Below are 19,420 nucleotides of genomic sequence, written 5' to 3'. Positions count from 1 at the left end.
ACCATTTGCTTTTTGCATTTAATCGAGGTGTTAAGGCCGCCGAAGCTGCTCGTGAGATTTGTGCTGTGTATGGAGAAGGAGCAATGCCTGAAAGTACCGCCCGCTGTTGGTTTTCGCGCTTCAAAAATGGGAATTTTGACCTCAAGGACGGATCACACACCGGTCAACCAATTGAGTTCGACGAAGAGCGATTGAATCAACTTCTTCACGAAAATCCACGTCAAACGACCAGAGAATTGGCGGAGCAGATGGATTGTGATCAAAAAACTGTGGTGAACCACCTTCACTCAATGGGCAAGGTTCAATGGCCAATTCTCTGGTTGTTTGACGTAGATTTTCGTGAAGAAGTTGATTCAATCGCTCTTCGTCGAACTCAATTGGTTGACCTGTGTGTGAATTATTCCTCAACCCAATACAAAAATTATATTAAAATGTTTTAGGTAAGGATAGAATCAGTGGCGGATCCAGGATGGGGGGTGTTGAAATATTTTGGTGTTTTGTATCAAATAAAAGAAAGGAAAAAAAAAATTTTTTTATTACATATTTTTAAAAATATGTAATAAAAAATAAAAATAATAAACAAAAAATTTCAGAGTGTTTATATTTGTATAACAATTTATATTTAGACTATTTTTTTTGATTCTGAATTTTTATTTAAATAAAGAGATAATTTAGCAAATAATGGTTTCTTAATCAGCAAGGCCCTTGTTGATTAGCTTAATTACTAAAAAATAATCAAACCTAATAACTAAACTTGAAATCTATAACTTTATGGTTTGAATTAGTAACAGTCTTTTTTTTGCCAAGAGTTGTTTAAATATTTGTAAATTATAGAAAATTAGTTTAATATATATATGTTGTATATTCAAGAATAGCCCAAACATTGTTATAGGCTATTCTTATATCAAATGGAAAATTTTGAAAAGTTTTATACAAAATTTACTCAATAGTTCAAGAAAAATCATGACACTTTTAAAAGTACAAAACTTAAAATAGACTTTTAAAGTCACTTTGTTAGTGTTTTGCGTTGCACATTAACTATACAAACTTATCTTACTCTATTTTATTCAGTCTCTATTTTCAAAAATTGACTTTTTATTATATAATAGATATATAACTAACTAATAAATTATAATGCGTTACAATGATCCTGCAAAAACTTTCATAGTTTTAGTAGCTGTTTAGACCTAAAGTAGTTTTAGTAGCTGTTTAGAAAAAATAGAAAAACTTTTTTTAATTTTTTAATGCATAAACGTAGCCCTTTATAAATAAATAAAGAAATAAGCTAGATAATAATAAAAAAAAAATAATACACTACAAAATTTACATTGTGAAAATAAGTATTTTTATTTCAACCGAAGTTTTTATGTCATATTGGATTATATAAAAAAGTTAGCATCATAAAAGTCTAAACTTTTACCCATAGCTAGGAAACAAAAAAATCTTTTTCAAATTTTGTTGATAAAACTTGCTCGATTTTAAAAAAATAATAAAATTTAATTTCCAAAAGTGGAAATATTAACAAGTTTATAGAATTAAATAAGACATTCTTGGACTGCTCCCCAGCGTATGGATCTTAACCAACTGCGCTTTGTTTTGTTTATGCAAAGTTTATTTTTAAACCGTAGAGGCTTGGACGTAAGATAAAAAGGTCAACATTATTAGCTTTAACGTGCTAAGTAATTACGTCGAAAGTTGTTTTTGAAAATTGTTGATTGGTTTGCAGGCTCTGGCGAATTTAAATTTGAAGCATTAAAATGTAAAAAAAAAAGAACTTAACTGCGACTTCATTTTAAAAATTTAAAACTAAAAACTCAAGTTGATAAAAGGTTTATTACGCTATGTTTTTAGGTTACTCATCAAAGTAATTAAAAATAAAATACAATATCTCACCCATTCAGAACGGCGGATGTATTCTATAATATTACTATAATATAATAAAGTTATAACTTGTTTTAAAGGAAGTTTGGATATTCATTTTCATCTTTAAAAAAAAATAAAAAAAAGCCTTTATAACGCCAAAAATAAATTTAATTATGTTATGTTTTATTTACTTGGTCAAAGCTGAAAACACTTCTCGTTTAAATTTTGAATGAATAAAATAAATTTCGGGTCTAAATTTTGTACAAAAAATCATTTTTAAATTTTATTAATGGTTTTATCAAAATTTGACGTTTTTTATTTTTATAAGTAATTATTATATTGTGCATCTAATTACCTATGTGTTTTTTTAATTATTTTTATTTATTCGATGTGCACTGTCTTAATGTATATCAGTGATTAATAACGGCTTCAACATATGTCAGTGACGGCGAATCTATATTTTATTGATTGGATTAGTTGGTTGACCATTAACCACGAGCGTTTTCTATTTCTTTTTCAATAGCAAACATATCCGATATAAATATTAGCAAATCTTATTTAAATATGTCATCTAGAACTCCTAACTGGAGTTCTAGATGATATGGATTTCACTTTGGCTGGCTATGAAGAAAAAGAAGACTTTTTGCTAAAATCCATAAATTTTCCATAATAATAATAAATGGGTGCAATATTTATATTTGGCGCAAAATTCCTCGCTACGCAAGTGACATAGTCATTTCAATCATGATTAATTAATTCAAAATTTTTATGTTTAGGATAACTATGAACTAGGAATATATGAGGTACTTTCTCATATATTCGATTGTATACTTTTTATGACGTTGCTATAGAATAAATCATTATCACAAGTTGTATTAATGCTATTGGTATATTGACAATAGATAAATTACTATACCAAATAGCTATAAAAAAAGCTTCCCATTTATTAGGGAGCTTTTCTTGTATTTAGAAGAAAAAGTCTTGTGTTTTGCAGTGATATATAATATATTATGTATGTATGTATATATATATATATATATATATATATATATATATATATATATATATATATATATATATATATATATATATATATATGTATATATATATATATATATATATATATATATATATATATATATATATATATATATATATATATATATATATACTACTGTGATCAAAAAGTAAGGTGAATTTTTATATAAAATGAAAAATTTTTATTTATTCTTCCAAATCTGTATCGTCCCCGTCAAAATAATCCCCCCCCGGCCCCAATGCACTTTTGCCAACGTTTTTTCCAGTCTTCGAAGCATGCCGAAAAATCCTCGGTAGGGATAGCCTTCAATGCGCGTGCCGATTCACGTTGGATCTCTTCAATGGACTCAAAACGATTTCCCGGAGTGGTCTCTTGAGCTTTGGGAACAGCCAGAAGTCACACGGTGCTAAACTAGCAAATACGGTGGTTGTGGAGCAACATGGGTAGAGTTTTTGGCGAAAAACTCACGAAGAACCAGTGCTGTGTGCGAAGGCGCATTATCGTGGTGCAAAATCCAAGAGTTATTGGCCCATAATTCCGGTCTCTTTTTGCGAATAGCTTCACGCAAACGTCGCATAACGCTTAAATAATATTCCTTGTTGACAGTTTGGCCAGCTGGAAGGAATTCGTAGTGCACGACACCACAATAATCAAAGAAAACAGTCAACATGACCTTGATTTTTGAGCGACTTTGACGTGGTTGCTTCGGTCTCGGCTCGCCTTTTTCACGGTATTCACTCGATTGGTCGGTTGTTTCAGGGTCGTATGCGTAGACCCAAGTCTCATTGCCAAAAATAATTTGTTTGTAGACGTCTTGATAGTCAGAAAGCATTGCTTCACACGTTTTAACGCGACGCTCTTTTTTAAAGAAATTGAGAAATTTCGGCACCAAACGTGATTTGAGTCTTCTGAGGCCCAAATGATCCTTCAAAATCGCTTGCACCGACCCAAATGATATTCCAACCATGTCAACAAGGTCTCGAATGGTTAACCGACAATTTGCAAGCACCAATTCTTTGATTTTGTTGATGTGGCGATCATCAATCGAAGTCGATGGTCGTCCGGAGCATTCCAAGTCATCAACACGTTCTCGGCCTTCTTTGAAGTCTTTGTACCACTTGTAAACATTTTTTTGAGACATAGTCTCTTCACCGAAGGCCTTTTGCAACATTCGATATGTTTCAGCAGCAGAAATATCATTCCGCAAACAAAATTTAATGGCACTTCTTTGCTCAACAAAATTAGACATCGTGAAAATCACCGAATGCACTTTTGGTACTTCAGAAACAAGCTTAAATAAAAAAAAATAATTATGAGTTTGACATGCAATTTGGCGCAAATGTTAATGACATTCCTACCAACTTAAAAATAAAAAAGATTGGACGATTCGAATAAGGCGGGAAGTTTAAATTAAAAATTCACCTTACTTTTTGATCACAATAGTATATATATATATATATATATATATATATATATATATATATATATATATATATATATATATATATATATATATATATATATATATATATATATATATATATATATATATATATAAATTATAAATTATGTTAGTGCATTCTACAAATAGAGTGCTCAATGTTCTAAAAGAACATTGAGCACTCTTCTTGTAGAATACACTGACATAATTTCTTCCTGATGAACCTACTGATGGTCAAACACAGTGTTATATATGTATATATATATATATATATATATATGTATATATATATATATTACGTGGGCCAACGTATGTAAATACATCGCAAACGTCGGCTGTTTTCTCCGATGCAAATGCAACGTTGATCCAATCTTTGTTTTATTGTATTTATATCAATTAAAACCTTAATAAAAAACAAGATTAAAAATAGTTAGCAAAGCTACATTGGTCTAACGTATGTAAAAACATCATAAAATTTTGTTGTTTTTCCGATCAAAGCCCAACGTTGATCCAGCGTATAGGGATCAACGTTGATCCAATATATATGGATTAACGTTGATCCAATGTTTATAACGCAACGTTAATCCAATGTGTATAGATTAACGTTTGATTACATAAATTGGATCAACGTTGATCCACATATATTGGAATAATTTTGAATTTTATACAGTGGATCAACGTTGTTTTTTCATCGAGAAAAGGTAGATTTAAAAATAGATGTTTGTATAATTTATAAGAATTATTTTTCATTCAAATTTTTCAGTTGAATATGGAAATATATTTTGCTAATATATTAATAATTCTTTTGCTAATATATTAACAATTCTTTTGCTAATATATTAATAATTCTTTTGCTAATATATTATTAATTCTTTTTCTTATATAACGAAGTATCAAGCCACGAGCAAAAAAAACATGAGCAAAAAAAATGCATTTTTAATCTAATGCATCATCACTAGCCTTGACAATTAAGTTACAAGCGTCGTCACCAATGCTGATTCATCATAAGGGACGGAATGTTCATGTATAAATTTTATGAGTTAAGCAGCCGTGGCGCAGTGGTAGCGCACTTGCCTCTGAAACGTAAAAATCGTGGTTCAAACCCCACCTCTGGGCAAGTAATGCCCCATCGGTTAGGAAGGAGGCGTGAACTTCCTATTAAATGCTCTTCCTCGGTGCTCTGCACGGTTAGCCTTAACTAAATTTAGGTTTTCTGAATTGTGTCTAAATAAATTTCAACGTTTTCTAAAAGAGTATAGTTTACTGATCACTATGTATATAGTCCATCAAATCAGAAAACTCTTATTAAGTAATTATGGCATTTTAAAGATTTTTTTGCGCCTTTTATTTTACTCCTTTTTTTGCAAGTGTTTTGCGCCATTTTTTGGTCCGCCATGTTTTCATTCAAAATTTATTGTAAAAGTTACAGACAATTTATTGGAAATGAATAATACAGACGGTATTGTGTTATATTACATAGTTTTAGAGTGGATAATCACATAATCGGAACGTTTTAAATCATCAAAATATAAAATTAAAAACTATTTCTTCTTGAATTGAATCACTAAAAAGTATCAACATTTAGATCAACATGTACAAGAGAAACAAGATATTTTCCATTTAAAGAACTTAATACCCTTACTAAATTATGTCCATAATTAGAATTATTTGGGGACACCTTGTACCGGTTCCACGAGGCAGTTTTGAAGAGGTAGTGAACACTTTCTCCAGATTGCTCCAAATAAACTCCAAGGCCCATTTTTTTTTGTTTTACAGAATTTAGATACATGATTGAACAGTATATGAAATTTTGGTGTTAAAGTAATACCATATTCCAACACCAAATTTTTATAGCAGGGATGAATTGAACTGTTACTTGGAGATATACCTGTCAGAATTTGACTAAATTTTATGTCACATATCCCAATGTGCTAAAATTTTTCAAGATTTAATTATTCAAATAATATTTTAATGTTTAAATATCTTTCTGGGATTTCTGGAGCTACCAGAAGAAGAAATGAAGCATTTACTGACGAATCATTAAATATTTTTTTTAAACCGTCTTTTTATAAAGACTTGCAAGCTGTTACCGGTTTTGTTTTAAGGTAACCTATTTCAACTTTGCCGTTTTTCAAAAATTTCATTGAGATTAACTATATTTAAACAAAATTTGATAAAACCACTTTCCCAGTCAACAGCAACTTTTAGCAACTGATTTTTAGAATTTTTAGAAACTCATTTAAGATCCAGGAGTAGTTTAATAAAAAGAGTAAAATCATTGCAGTACGCTACTGCAATATTTTTATATTCCAAAGTTTTATCTTTGTTTTTAAATTCAAATAAAATATTTTCTTCGGTAGATAACTGTCCAAATCAGAGAAAAAGTCTTACAGTCCAGGTTCTACAGCGTTTCTTCTTTTTTCAACAACTCTGTAATTATTAATTTTTTTATATAATAAGTTTTACTTCAAATATTGCATCATTTTATTGTGCAGAATTAAATTTGTATTAGTATTGTGATTTTACCTTGTCATATTAGCAAGTTTTATCATTTGATAGTTACTTAAGGAAAGAGACTTCTGAATAGAAAGAAGATTTTTGTGAGTAAAATTGGTTGTTTTTGGAGTATTCTCAGATCCAATAGATAGTTTCAGTTTACTACCTCTTGTCTTCAATGAAATGGTGTTACCACTTTCACTACATAGCTTTTCTTTAATAACGTGAGAAGCCATTTATTCCGCCTTATTGCGATTTTGCATACTTCACAACTGCAAGTTTTTAGTTTCCTGAAATTATATAAAAAATTATAACTTTATATTTCTTTACAACAGATGTACAAATAAAATAACATTTTACCCATTTCGTGTTTTAGCCGGGATAGTCTTCTTTGACCAGTAAATGTCAAAATTAATTTTCTGCCTGAGATCAACAACATTTGTTCTTTCAACGATACCCCTACACCTTAAAAAGATAAAGATATGCTAGTACCAAGCAAAATGAGATTTGATTCATTTATCAAATCTTTTTTCTTTGAGTTCAACGAGGTATCCAATTTTTCAGTTATGTGAATGGTTTTAAGTTTATGACATATATACTTTTTATATATATTTATTTAGTTAAAAATCATTAAGTATACCAACTTTGGACACAATCCAGTAGGGTATCGATCATCGGCTTTGGCTGTTTATTTTCATATGACATTTGCGGTCACAAAAAAGACATATTTTTCTCTGTTCTATTGATGATCTAAAATAGTCTGAGGATGTGATTTACCGATTCTTAACATTTTTTAAACAAAATTTGTTCTACGATTGTCTTTTACAATTAAATTTGTGGCAGAAAAAATGGCGGATTAAAGATGGTCGTAAAAGACAAAAAAGGCGCGAAAAAAAGGCGCAAAAAAATCTTAAAAATGACATAATTACTTAATAGGAGTTTTCTGATTTGGTGGACTATATACATAGTGATCAGTAAAATATACTCTTTCAAAAAATGTTGAAATTAATTTGGACACAAAATTAGTCAAAATTTAGTCAAGGCTAACCGTGTGCTAACACTTCTAATACTTCTTGGGGCACCTAAAAAATTAAAATATATATTTATATTTTATGTATGTATATATATATATATATATATATATATATATATATATATATATATATATATATATATATATACATATATATATATATATATATATATATATATATATATATATATATATATATATATATATATGCGTTTATATATAATATTTATTGTGTATCTATCTATATATATATGCTAAAATATAAAACAAATAAAATTAGTTTTATATTTTAGCATATATATATATATATAAAATAAAAGTTAAATATATCGCTGTGCAAACGTAAAATATAACGTTGAATCAACTTAAAATACAACGTTTCGCCAACGTAAAATATAACGTTTTGCGAACGTAAAATACAACGTTAAATCAACGTAAAATATTTCGCAATGCCGACTTAAAATACAATGTTGATTTTTGGTTGTTGGCGAAGTCACATTTGTAACCAAAATGATATAAAAACAACGTTGGCGGTCGATGTTGTGCCAACGCAACGCGCAACATTATTCTAACGTTTTATCAACGTAAGTAGTATAAAAAGCGGGTTCTGGCTCATTTTTTTGATTTTTTTTGATTTTTTTGTGTGAGCAAAAAAGTATGATACATTTCAACCATTTTTCAACATGTATATTATGAGATTTCTTCAACTAGAATGACATGGTATTCATTATAATTATATAATTATAGTTATAAGGTGAAATCTAAGCCTAAGCGTAAATGAAATCTACTTTGCATTAGGTCTTTCAGACCCATAAGAAGTAGTTCTTCGAACTTAGCTACGCATAATAGTAAATTACTCCTATTAAAGTAAACTTATCAATACTTTATTATCAACTTATGAGTTGAACGAATCAGGATACCCATACCACTTTACTAATGACTTGTTTTTGAGTTTGCGAATAACTTTTTCAATCCTAAATATGTTTTGATTTGTTTTTTGCATTTCTTGTTCATAAAAAGTACTTGTATTTCTTCACTATTATCGTCGGTTGTTTTATGCGTTGGTGGATCTGTGAACTGAACTTGTGACACTGTAAAAACTTCTTCAGTCCATCTCGGTGTGTATCCTTTTTCAAACGTTCCTTTCTTTTTAGTTATCCTAACTCTATCACCAATTGAAAACTTTGGTCTTACAGACTTTGATCGTACATTTCTATTTAGATTGAACCAAACAATATTTTCATTCTTTTTATCGCTAGCTTCAACTGGTGTCATTTTAATGGAAGAATGCTTTGTGTTGTTGTATTTATTTACCATTTCATCTAAGACGTCAATATATTTTCTAGTAGAATTAGCTGAAAAGTACTTAAACATTTTATCTTTCTTTGTTCCATTCCAACGTTCAACTACACAACTTTTTTCTTCATTTTCAGTTGAGTATAACTCAACACCTAGCGCTTTAACATTCTCATTATAAAATTCTAAGCCTTTATCTACCCATATTTTTTGACACTTTCTTTTTTGGAAGATTTTATTTAAAGCATTAGCAACATCAACTCCAGTTTTACTCTTCAATGGAACAATCCATCCATACTTTGAAAAAACATCTATCACCATTAATAAGTATTTTGTACCGTCATTGAATTTAGAAAAAGATTTCATGTCAACTAAATCAGCAGCCCATATTTCATCGATTCCATTTACAATCACTTTTCTTTTTCTGAAATGTTTTACAACTGGTTTATGAAGTTCGTTTGCAAGTTTGTCAGTCCATTTCGATTCTTTACCCTTTTCTTTTTCTTTGATCGTTTGAAGTTTTTTTGAGTAGTTTCAACACCCAGTTCATATGGGTCTGAAAGACCTAACCCAAACTTTGCTTTAGATGCTGTAATAATATTTATAATACCTCGTTCAATTCTTTCAGGTATTGTTGGATTTTTTATAAAATCCATTTATTCGATCATAATTTTATCAGCTAAATTTCTTTTTGCAGTATCATCGAAGTATTTATAAGCAAGATCGTGATGGTAAGCTGCATTATCAACTCTATCAATAGGTTTACTCCATTCTTTATATGCGTCAGTAGAAGTTAATCGTTCATCTAAATTAGTACCAGGACCTGCAAAATTCATTCCAGGTAAATGCATTTCACCTGGAAACTTCGACCAAGGTAGTTTTATTTTACGTTTTGCTGAATTAATTGAACTCACTCAATCTCCTCCTTTTTTTGATGATATAAATTGAGTTTTTAATCTTCCACAAATAGCGCAATTTCCACGTTGCATATTTCTATTGTTTTTACTAACAACATTTTGCAAGTTTAGTGTATTTGTTTTTTTTCTACATTTAACGCAGTACATTTTATATATATAAAATTTTTATATAAAAAATCTTGATATATAAAAAATGGATATTATAGATTTGTCATGGAATGCGAATAGCAATAAGAGAAATAATAATAAGTTGTTTCCTAAGAGTATAAGAGGAATTATTGTTGGAAAGTCGGGTTGTGGAAAAACTACTTTATTATTGAATTTACTTTTGAGACCTGGTTGGTTAGACTATAATAATTCACAAGTTTTTGGAAAATCTCTTTTTCAACCAGAATACAAAATATTAAAGCAATCTTTTGAACAAAAATTACCAAAAGAAATTATTCTTGAACTATTTAGGTTTTTAGACGATATAAAAAAATCAAATGAAAATCCAGATTTTGTAATTGCAGAAGTTTCAAAAAATTTGAAAGATAAAGCAGATATGGAGTGTAAGTTTTTTGAAACAGATGAAGATGTACCAAATCCTGAGGATCTCGATATTAACAAGAATAATTTGATGATATTTGATGATTTGCAATTAACGGAACAAAATAAGTGTGAAAAATATTGTGTAAGAGGAAGACATAGTAATGTAGATTGTTTCTATCTTGGACAAAATTATTTTATGTTACCTAGACAAACTATTAGAGAAAATGCCAATTTTATTTGCTTATTTCCTCAAGATGCAAAGAATTTAAGTCATATTTATAGAGATCATGTTTCTAGTGATATGAACGAAGATGAGTTTAAAAAATTTTGTAAGCATGCTTGGTCAGAACCTCATAGATTTGTTGTCATAGATTTATCTTTTAAAATAGATAATGGAAAATATAGAAGTGGATTAGATAATTTTTATTTTCCATCTAAAGTTTAAAATAATTTTTTTGTATATAAAAAATGTATGTAATATTGAATGATAAAAGTAGTCATATAAAAGAGAAGTTTGCTCCTATTATACAACTAAGTGAAGATAAAGATTATGAAATGGCATTAGTTTGTCTTGATACATTCTACAGTTTTCCAAATGTTGATTCTTCAAATGACAATTTTAGACATAGTTCAGATAATGGAGCAACTTGGATAGATATAAACATTCATCAATCTCATAAGGTAGTTATGAGATTGATGATATAAATAAGTATATTGTGGAAAAAATTACTGAAAATAGTAAAATTATTAATGGAGTTGAAACTAGTATTATATTTTCAGCAGATAATAACACATTGAAAACAACTTTAAATATTGAAGCTGGTTATAAAGTTGATTTTAGATCTATAAATTCAATTAGATCTATTCTTCGTTTTAACAGTCAAGTATATTCAACAGGATCTCATGAATAAGATAATATAGTAAACATTTTAAGTATTAATAGCATAAGTGTAACAAATGATATAATAGCATCATCCTATGTAAATGGAACAACAGAAAACGTTATATATTCATTTTTCCCAAGTGTTGGTCCTGGATATAAAATTTTTCAAGAGCCATTAAACTTAGTTTACTTACCAATAACACTAAAAACAATTTCAAAGATGGAGACTAAATTGGTTGATCAAGATGGAAATCTGATAAATTTACGAGGAGAAAAATTAGCTATAAGATTTCATATAAGAGAAAAAAAATAATTTAACTATAACAAAATGAGTAAATATACTAATATTAAAGTAAATCTTTCACAAAACCAAATAGAAAAAATTAAAAATGCAATTGAATGTGGTATTGGAGCTAGTATTAAGTTATCGCATTCAAGTTTAAATGGTGAGCATATATTAGCTGTAACAACAACACAATTGAATAGAATTAGAAAAGCGTATGAAAAAGGTACTGGTGTATCAATTATTTTAAGTAAAACACAACTAGTCCACAATTCTAAAATAGAAGGTGGATTTATTGGTGCACTTTTACCGTTTCTTGGTTCTTTAGCATCAAGAATTATACCACTACTTGCAACAGGACTGCTTTCAGGAGTAGGCTCAGCAGCTGGATCAACTATGATTAATAAAATTGCTGGAAATGGTATTGTGTACATGAAAAAGAATAGACAAGGAGTTAAATTAACATGTGCAGGATTTGGTTTATATTTGAGACCATGGAGTAAAGGAAGTTCTGAAGATGATAAATTGTACTTACGTGCTGGAAATGGTTATACATCAACAGGATCAGGTTTATTATTAGGACCAAATTCTCCATTTGCTAATATTCCATTATTAAATATGATTCTTTGATTTTCATATTATATATAATAAAATTTATATATAATAAAATGTCAAATAGCATGCCAGTGCATATTTTATAAACAAATATAAACAATCAGAACCATTTCCTATAGTTTTTAAACCACATAAAAATTTACAGCATCCTGCAATATTAATAAATGGAAGATATGATGTATTTGCACAACAAAATATGAAAATAGGTTTTAAGTCACAAAAAAGTGTTTCTTTAAAGTTTGGTATATCTATAAGAAAACGCTAAAAAATATCATAGAGCTGTAAAAATAATTTCTGCAATTGATAATGCATTACTAGCAAGCACTATGGCACTTGTAACTATTGGAATTAGTTTTTTATCAACAATCATTGCAGCACCAGTAGTTATTGCATGTGAAGGTGCAGCATTAGAAGCAGGTGTGTTCTCAATAATAGGCGGACAAGTTAATAAAAAAATGAATTTAAAAGCAGAAAAGCATGAAAAGATTAAGGTGCTTGCTGATTCAAAACTAAATGCAATATGCAATTATATTTCTAAAGCTTTAGTAGATGGGCATATAGATGACAAGGAATTTGAGTTAATATTTGGTGAACTTGAAAATATCAGACAATGATGGAGCAAATTAAAATAAAAGTTAAAAATGAAATTGATGAACAAACAAAGTTGTCACTAGTCGACCAAGGGAGAGAAGAAGCTATTAAAGTAATTTAAAGTAGGTTTAATAAAAAAGTAGTCACTTAACATTTTATTGACAAATAATAAGATATGCAACATTTATATCCGTTCCTTTTAGAATGTAGTAAACGTGAAAGAGATTTGAATAAAAAAAAATATTTGGAACTTCTTGGATTTGGAAAAGGAGGTTTTATTGTTGATTCAGGAAGTCACTCTATATTTATCACTGATTGTGGAAACTTTCAGATACCATCAACTTATAGTGATGATGAGAGAAATAAACTTTATAGACTTATCTGGAATGAAGATAGTGATTTTTATTGTGTAGAAAGAGACATTAAAGAATCACTTAAACAATGGAATAATGTTAAAAAACAGGATAAATTAAGAATTATAGATAAATATGTACTTCAATTAGAGTGTGATTTCAAAGAAAAAAAACTAATAAAAAGTATTTTATCAATGGCACTTATATTAAGATTATTAGAAACAAATGATATCATTTATAAAGACTTTGAGATTAAAAATAATTGTGGAACGTTTAATATTGATTATTTAAATAGTTTGCTAAAACGTAAAACGTAAAACGTAAAGTAAAACGTAACGTAAAACGTAACGTAAAACGTAACGTAAAACGTAACGTAAAACGTAACGTAAAACGTAACGTAAAACGTTATGTTTTACGTAAAATGTAACGTAAAACGTAACGTAAAACGTAACGTAAAACGTAACGTAAAACGTAACGTAAAACGTAACGTAAAACGTAACGTAAAACGTAACGTAAAACGTAACGTAAAACGTAACGTAAAACGTAACGTAAAACGTAACGTAAAACGTAACGTAAAACGTAACGTAAAACGTAACGTAAAACGTAACGTAAAACGTAACGTAAAACGTAACGTAAAACGTAACGTAAAACGTAAATCATAAAACACAACATAAAAGTTCATGTTGTGTTGTTAATCTTTTTTATATAAAAACAAAATGTCATTTTTAAAAATTACAGACAATGAAAAGAGAGATCAAATTGTAAAAGAATTATCAGTGAGTAAAAAAAGAATACAGCAGAATGATCTTAGTGAAAAGATTGGAGATTCTAATTTGGAGATAGACTTGTCAAAATTGTACAAGCCATTAATTGATAGTCAAATAAAAGAGGATATATCTAAATTGCAAGATCAAGCTAATCAAATTGCTCTTACGTTTTCAAATGCATATCCTGAAATACTTACTTATGGATCTAAAGAAATAATGCCTTCTGATGAATTTTTAAAGTTGGGAAAAATTGCAACAGACTATCTTAGGATGTATACTTATAGTTAAAAGTCTACAGACACTACATTTGGAATACATTCTAAAGAGGGTAAATTTTTTATAGGAAAAGTTCCAATATTAATTAATAAGATATAAATGGAATAAAATACATAGGTACTCCTGGTCTTTGGGAATTGATAGTAAAGTTTAATCCTAATAAATGAGTATATAATGAAGATGATCTTAAAAAATATCAAGATATATTAATACAAACAGATGCAATTACTTCTGAAAACCCATACAAACCAAATTCTTCTCGTAGTGTAAAATACAGAGAAATAATATCACCTATTAGGAAGGAAATAAAAGAAAACAGGAAGCGTGAATCAAGAGGAAAAGGAATTGTAGGTAGAGTACAAACTATAATTCTTCCTAGTGACCCTGATGCATTAGTTGATCGGCTTTATTTGTGTATAGCTGCATGGAAAGTAGGTAACACTGGAGCAAGAAATGAAGGTGTTGCAATTTGTGATGGATTATTAAGAATATATAAAAAAAATATATAGTACATAAAAAAATGCTAATTGTTAATAATCTTAATATATATAAAGGGCAATGTGTGTTTGTGTGTGTGTTTGTTTGTTCTCTATAGAAATCCAAACCGCCGGACCGATCTCGATGAAATTTGGCATTGGGGTAGTCCTCGAGGGGGAGAAGGTTCTTAGCTGGGTTTTGACCCCGTACCCGACCCCCGGGGTCAGGGGGGCCCAAAAATGGGATCCAGTGTGGCTCTGCAGCCTCAGCCGTGCAATTTGGCAAAACCTAAAAGCTTCCTACCTGTGGAGGAGTGTCAGAACAATTCATTTGACAACAAACATGAGGGTAAAGTTGTCTGGTGATCTGTCAGCAGGAGCCTTTTCCAATTAGCTCCTTGCCTTGGGCAATGGTGAGGCACCAGTTGATGTGCAGACAGGGCTCATTAAATTCCCTGCCAACTTTTGCACACTGGTGGATTCTGCAGAGGAACTCATTGTCAAGGTGTTTCCCAACATCCAGCAGAGTTTCACCAGACATGACTGGATCTGTGAGAGAGCTATTCTGGCTCCCAAAAATGAGTCTGTCACCAAGATCAATATGCAGATCCAGAAAATGCTCCCAGGCAATGAAAAGTCCTGCAACTCCATTGACATGGTTATGGACCCCAGTGAAGCTGTCAACTATCCAACAGAATTTCTGAACTCTGTAGAACCATCTGGATGTCCTCCTCACATTCTTCACCTGAAAGTTGGAGCACCAATCATTCTTCTTTGCAACCTCGACAGTCCCAAGCTCTGCAATGGAACTCGACTCATCATCAAAGCTATCCTTTCAAACTTGATTGAAGCAACTATACTGACTGGATGTGGCAAAGGTGAGAATGTCTTCATTCCAAGGATTCCAATGATTCCCAATGACCTCCCATTAGGTTTCAAGCGCCTCCAGTTTCCAGTCAGGCTGGCTTTTGCAATGACCATTAACAAAGCCCAGGGACAGTCACTCAAAGTGGCTGGCATCAATTTGGAACAGCTCTGCTTTTCTCACGGCCAGCTCTATGTTGCATGCTCTAGAGTTGGATCTCCACGAAATCTTTTCATTTTGACTCCAGAAGAAAAAACCAAGAACATTGTCTATTAGAAGGCTCTTCAGTGAAAGAAATCCTCTTTAAAGAAGTCCTATTAAAAGAAAACAATAACAATCCAATGTGAAGAAATTACCCATGATTTAACTTTTGTAACATGTTCAACTTTTTTTTCCAGTGTGAGAGAACAATTTAATTGAAAAATTTGAGTAAACATTCTTTTGGAAATTCTTAACTTGTTGTTTTTAAGTGGAAAATAAACAAAATGTCTTTTTCTTCCTTAATGTCTTTCAGTTATTTCATAGCTTCAACCAACAGGGTCACATTTGGTGGGATTATTGTGCAACACTAAAAAATATTGCACAATCTTACTGTGCATAGCCCAAAATTAGTATAACAAAGTTCCAGATGCTCATTTACTTTTAAATATTGGCCCGGGCAACGCCGGGTAACTCCAGCTAGTAGGATATATATAAAGAAACATGTTGTTGGAGGAAGTGGTATATTCGAAACTATAAGAGATTTATTTAAACGAATAAAAGCGTCAAGTGTAACAAGAGTGTCATCAGCTGTGTTGAAGAAGATGGCTGCTACTGATTTAGGAAAAAATGCAATAACTGCTGCTAAATCAGCAAAAAAACTTTTAAAATCAGCGATAGAAGCTGCTAAAAATGCTACAGTTGAAAAAGAAAAACAATTAATTGATAAAGCGTCATCAAAAATAGCGCCACAACCTGTTAATAATAAAATTGATGAATTAATTTCAAGTTTTGGAGTATCTGAAAGACCTACTTCGCATGGAAAAAATAATGAAGAAGAGGTAATAACAAATATGAATAAATTGATGATGGGGTCTGCAATAAGATCAGTAAAAAAAGATCCATGCAAAGGTCACCCATGCAAAGTATCAAATAAAAATGCTGTAAGAATAGAAGATCTAGTTAAAATGGGACGCGGCCTTCGACTTGCGTAAATTTAGCTTTCGTAAATTTTTTTATATCGTTTTTAAGAATTGTCAATCAATTTATATTGTATATAAAAAAATAAAATGACAACTTCTGAAGTATTTAATTTTACAGAACCGATAGAGATAATGGAATTGAAAAATATGAAGAACATATATATGAACCTATTAATGGCACAAATCTAAATAGTCCTGGAGAAATAAGAATCAACATTAAGGAACAAGATTTGTTAGCACTTCCATCTAAAGCGTATCTCTTATTTGAAGGGCAACTTGTTAAAGCTGATGGAACAGCTTATGCTAATGCAGATGCAGTGGCGCTTACAAATAATGGTCTTATGCATTTATTTAATCGAATAACATACCAATTATCAAACAAAGAGATAGAAGCTGTTTATAATCCAGGTCAAGCAACTACAATGTTAGAAATGCTTAATTATGCAAATGACTTTCAATTAGCACAAGAATTAAATCAATTGTGGTATAAAGATACCACATCAACAGCAGTACTTGCTGATAACACAGGGTTTGCAACAAGACAAGCATACCTAATTCAGAAACCAACTACAAAAGGGACATTTTCATTTTGCGTACCTTTAAGACACATTTTTGGATTCTGTGATGATTACGACAAAGTTATTTATGGTCTTAAACATACAATAACTCTTGTAAGACAAAGTGATGATAATGGAACTTTTAGGCTTGCTGGTGCAGCTGCAGGAAAAGTTATTCTTAATAGAATACAACTTCTTATGCCAAATTTTATACCATCAGGTAAAAAAAAAAAAAAGACTTATTGATGAAATTAAAAATAAAGTGGCCATTCCAGTAAGTTTTAGAAATCGTCAGTGTTATATTGCAAATGTTTAACAAGTTACTTTATTTAATTGGGAATTGCCCTCACATATACCTCCTGAAAATCCTAGATACGTTGTTGTCGGATTTCAAACAAATAGAGCTAACGGTGACCAAACTGTTAATGCTTCAATATTTGATCATTGTGACTTGAAAAATATGTTCATTATGGTTAATAATACCAGATATCCTACTGAAAATTATGATTTGTCATTTCCAAATTAGAAAATTTCAAGAATTTATAGAGAAGCATCTATGTTTAAAGAAAAATTTTATGGGATGACTGAATTGATCGCAAACAGCAACATAAGTCCTTCTGACTATAGAGATTTATACCCAATTTTTGTTTTTTATATTAGTAAACAATCAGAAACATTAAAATCATCATCAATACAAGTACAAATTAGAGCAACATTTAATACAGCTGTACCAGCAAATACTCAAGCATATACTCTTGTATTATCTGATACGATAATGAAACTTAAAGCAAATGATATTAAATTTAATAATTAAATTTTTGAAAATTAAATTTTTTTTGAAAATTATTTAAAATTTTTTTCTTTATACAATAAAAAATGTATTATACAAAGAAAAGTTTAAAAAGTTTATTAGAAGAAAATAACATTTCAAAAACATCTGACAATATCGCTACATTGATAATGATTGCAATGGAAAATGGGTTATTAGATAAAGAATCTATTATGGCTGAAGTGAAAGAAGTAACTGAGAAAAGATCAGTTGGAAGACCTAGAATACATCCAGTAAATGAAGAGAAAAAAGAAATAGATCCAAAATATGAAAGATTAAAAACAATTAACTAAACAACTATTAAATTAACAAACATGGAGACAGGAGAAGGAACAGTATATAAATCCTTATATAGTGCAATGCGTGGAACTGGTCATGGATATAGATATCTTGAAATGCGTGATGGTAAGATTGATAATGGTTATAAGATTGAAATATCAAATTCTGAACAATTAAAAAAAAATTAAAATATATTAAAAAAAAAATCTTTATATATAAAAATGGGAAATGATAATTTATTTGAAAATCTAAATGCGATTGAATTGTTAAAAAATAATTTAGATAAAGTAAATTGGCATATGTTACCTAAAAATCCAAATGCGATTAATTTATTAAAAAATAATTTAGATAAAGTATATTGGGAATGGTTATCTGAAAATCCAAATGCTATTGAACTATTAAAAGAGAATTTAGATAAAGTAAATTGGAGAAATTTATCTCGAAATCCAAATGCGATTGAGATATTAAAAGAGAATTTAGATAAAGTAGATTGGAGAAATTTATCTCGAAATCCAAATGCGATTGAGATATTAAAAGAGAATTTAGATAAAGTAGGTTGGGAAATTTTATCTTTAAATCCAAATGCAATTGAGATATTAAAAGCTAATTTAGATAAAGTAGATTGGACTTGTTTATCTACAATTCCAAATGCGATTGAGATATTAAAAGATAATTTAGATAAAGTAAACTGGCGATGGTTATCTAAAAATCCAAATGCGATTGAAATATTAAAAGATAATTTAGATAAAGTACATTGGGATATATTATCTTCAAATCCAAATACCATTGAAATATTAAAAGGGATTGTAGACAAAGTAGAGTGGAATTGGTTATCATATAATCCAAATA

The 19,420-nt window shown here is 29.6% G+C and overlaps 2 protein-coding genes across 2 annotated transcripts in view; one reads left to right on the top strand and one right to left on the bottom strand.

The window, feature by feature from the left end:
• LOC100211329 (SH3 domain-containing kinase-binding protein 1) overlaps positions 1-1,616 on the bottom strand; it is a 36,958-nt gene extending 35,342 nt beyond the window's left edge. Inside the window, exon 1 of the mRNA XM_065794006.1 lies at positions 1,421-1,616. Within this exon, the coding sequence (XP_065650078.1) occupies positions 1,421-1,424 (4 nt within the window). The 5' untranslated portion in view covers positions 1,425-1,616. The remainder of the gene's footprint in view (positions 1-1,420) is intronic.
• A 13,860-nt stretch (positions 1,617-15,476) lies between these two features.
• Positions 15,477-16,001, top strand: LOC136078844 (ATP-dependent DNA helicase PIF6-like). The gene has a single exon (XM_065794659.1). The coding sequence runs from the start codon at positions 15,477-15,479 to the stop codon at positions 15,999-16,001; it is 525 nt and encodes a 174-aa protein (XP_065650731.1).
• The last annotated feature ends 3,419 nt before the right edge of the window (positions 16,002-19,420 follow it).

Source organism: Hydra vulgaris, chromosome 03, assembly GCF_038396675.1.
Source record: "Hydra vulgaris chromosome 03, alternate assembly HydraT2T_AEP".
Classification (NCBI taxonomy): Eukaryota; Metazoa; Cnidaria; class Hydrozoa; order Anthoathecata; family Hydridae; genus Hydra; species Hydra vulgaris.
This window is presented reverse-complemented; position numbering and strand designations above follow the sequence as displayed.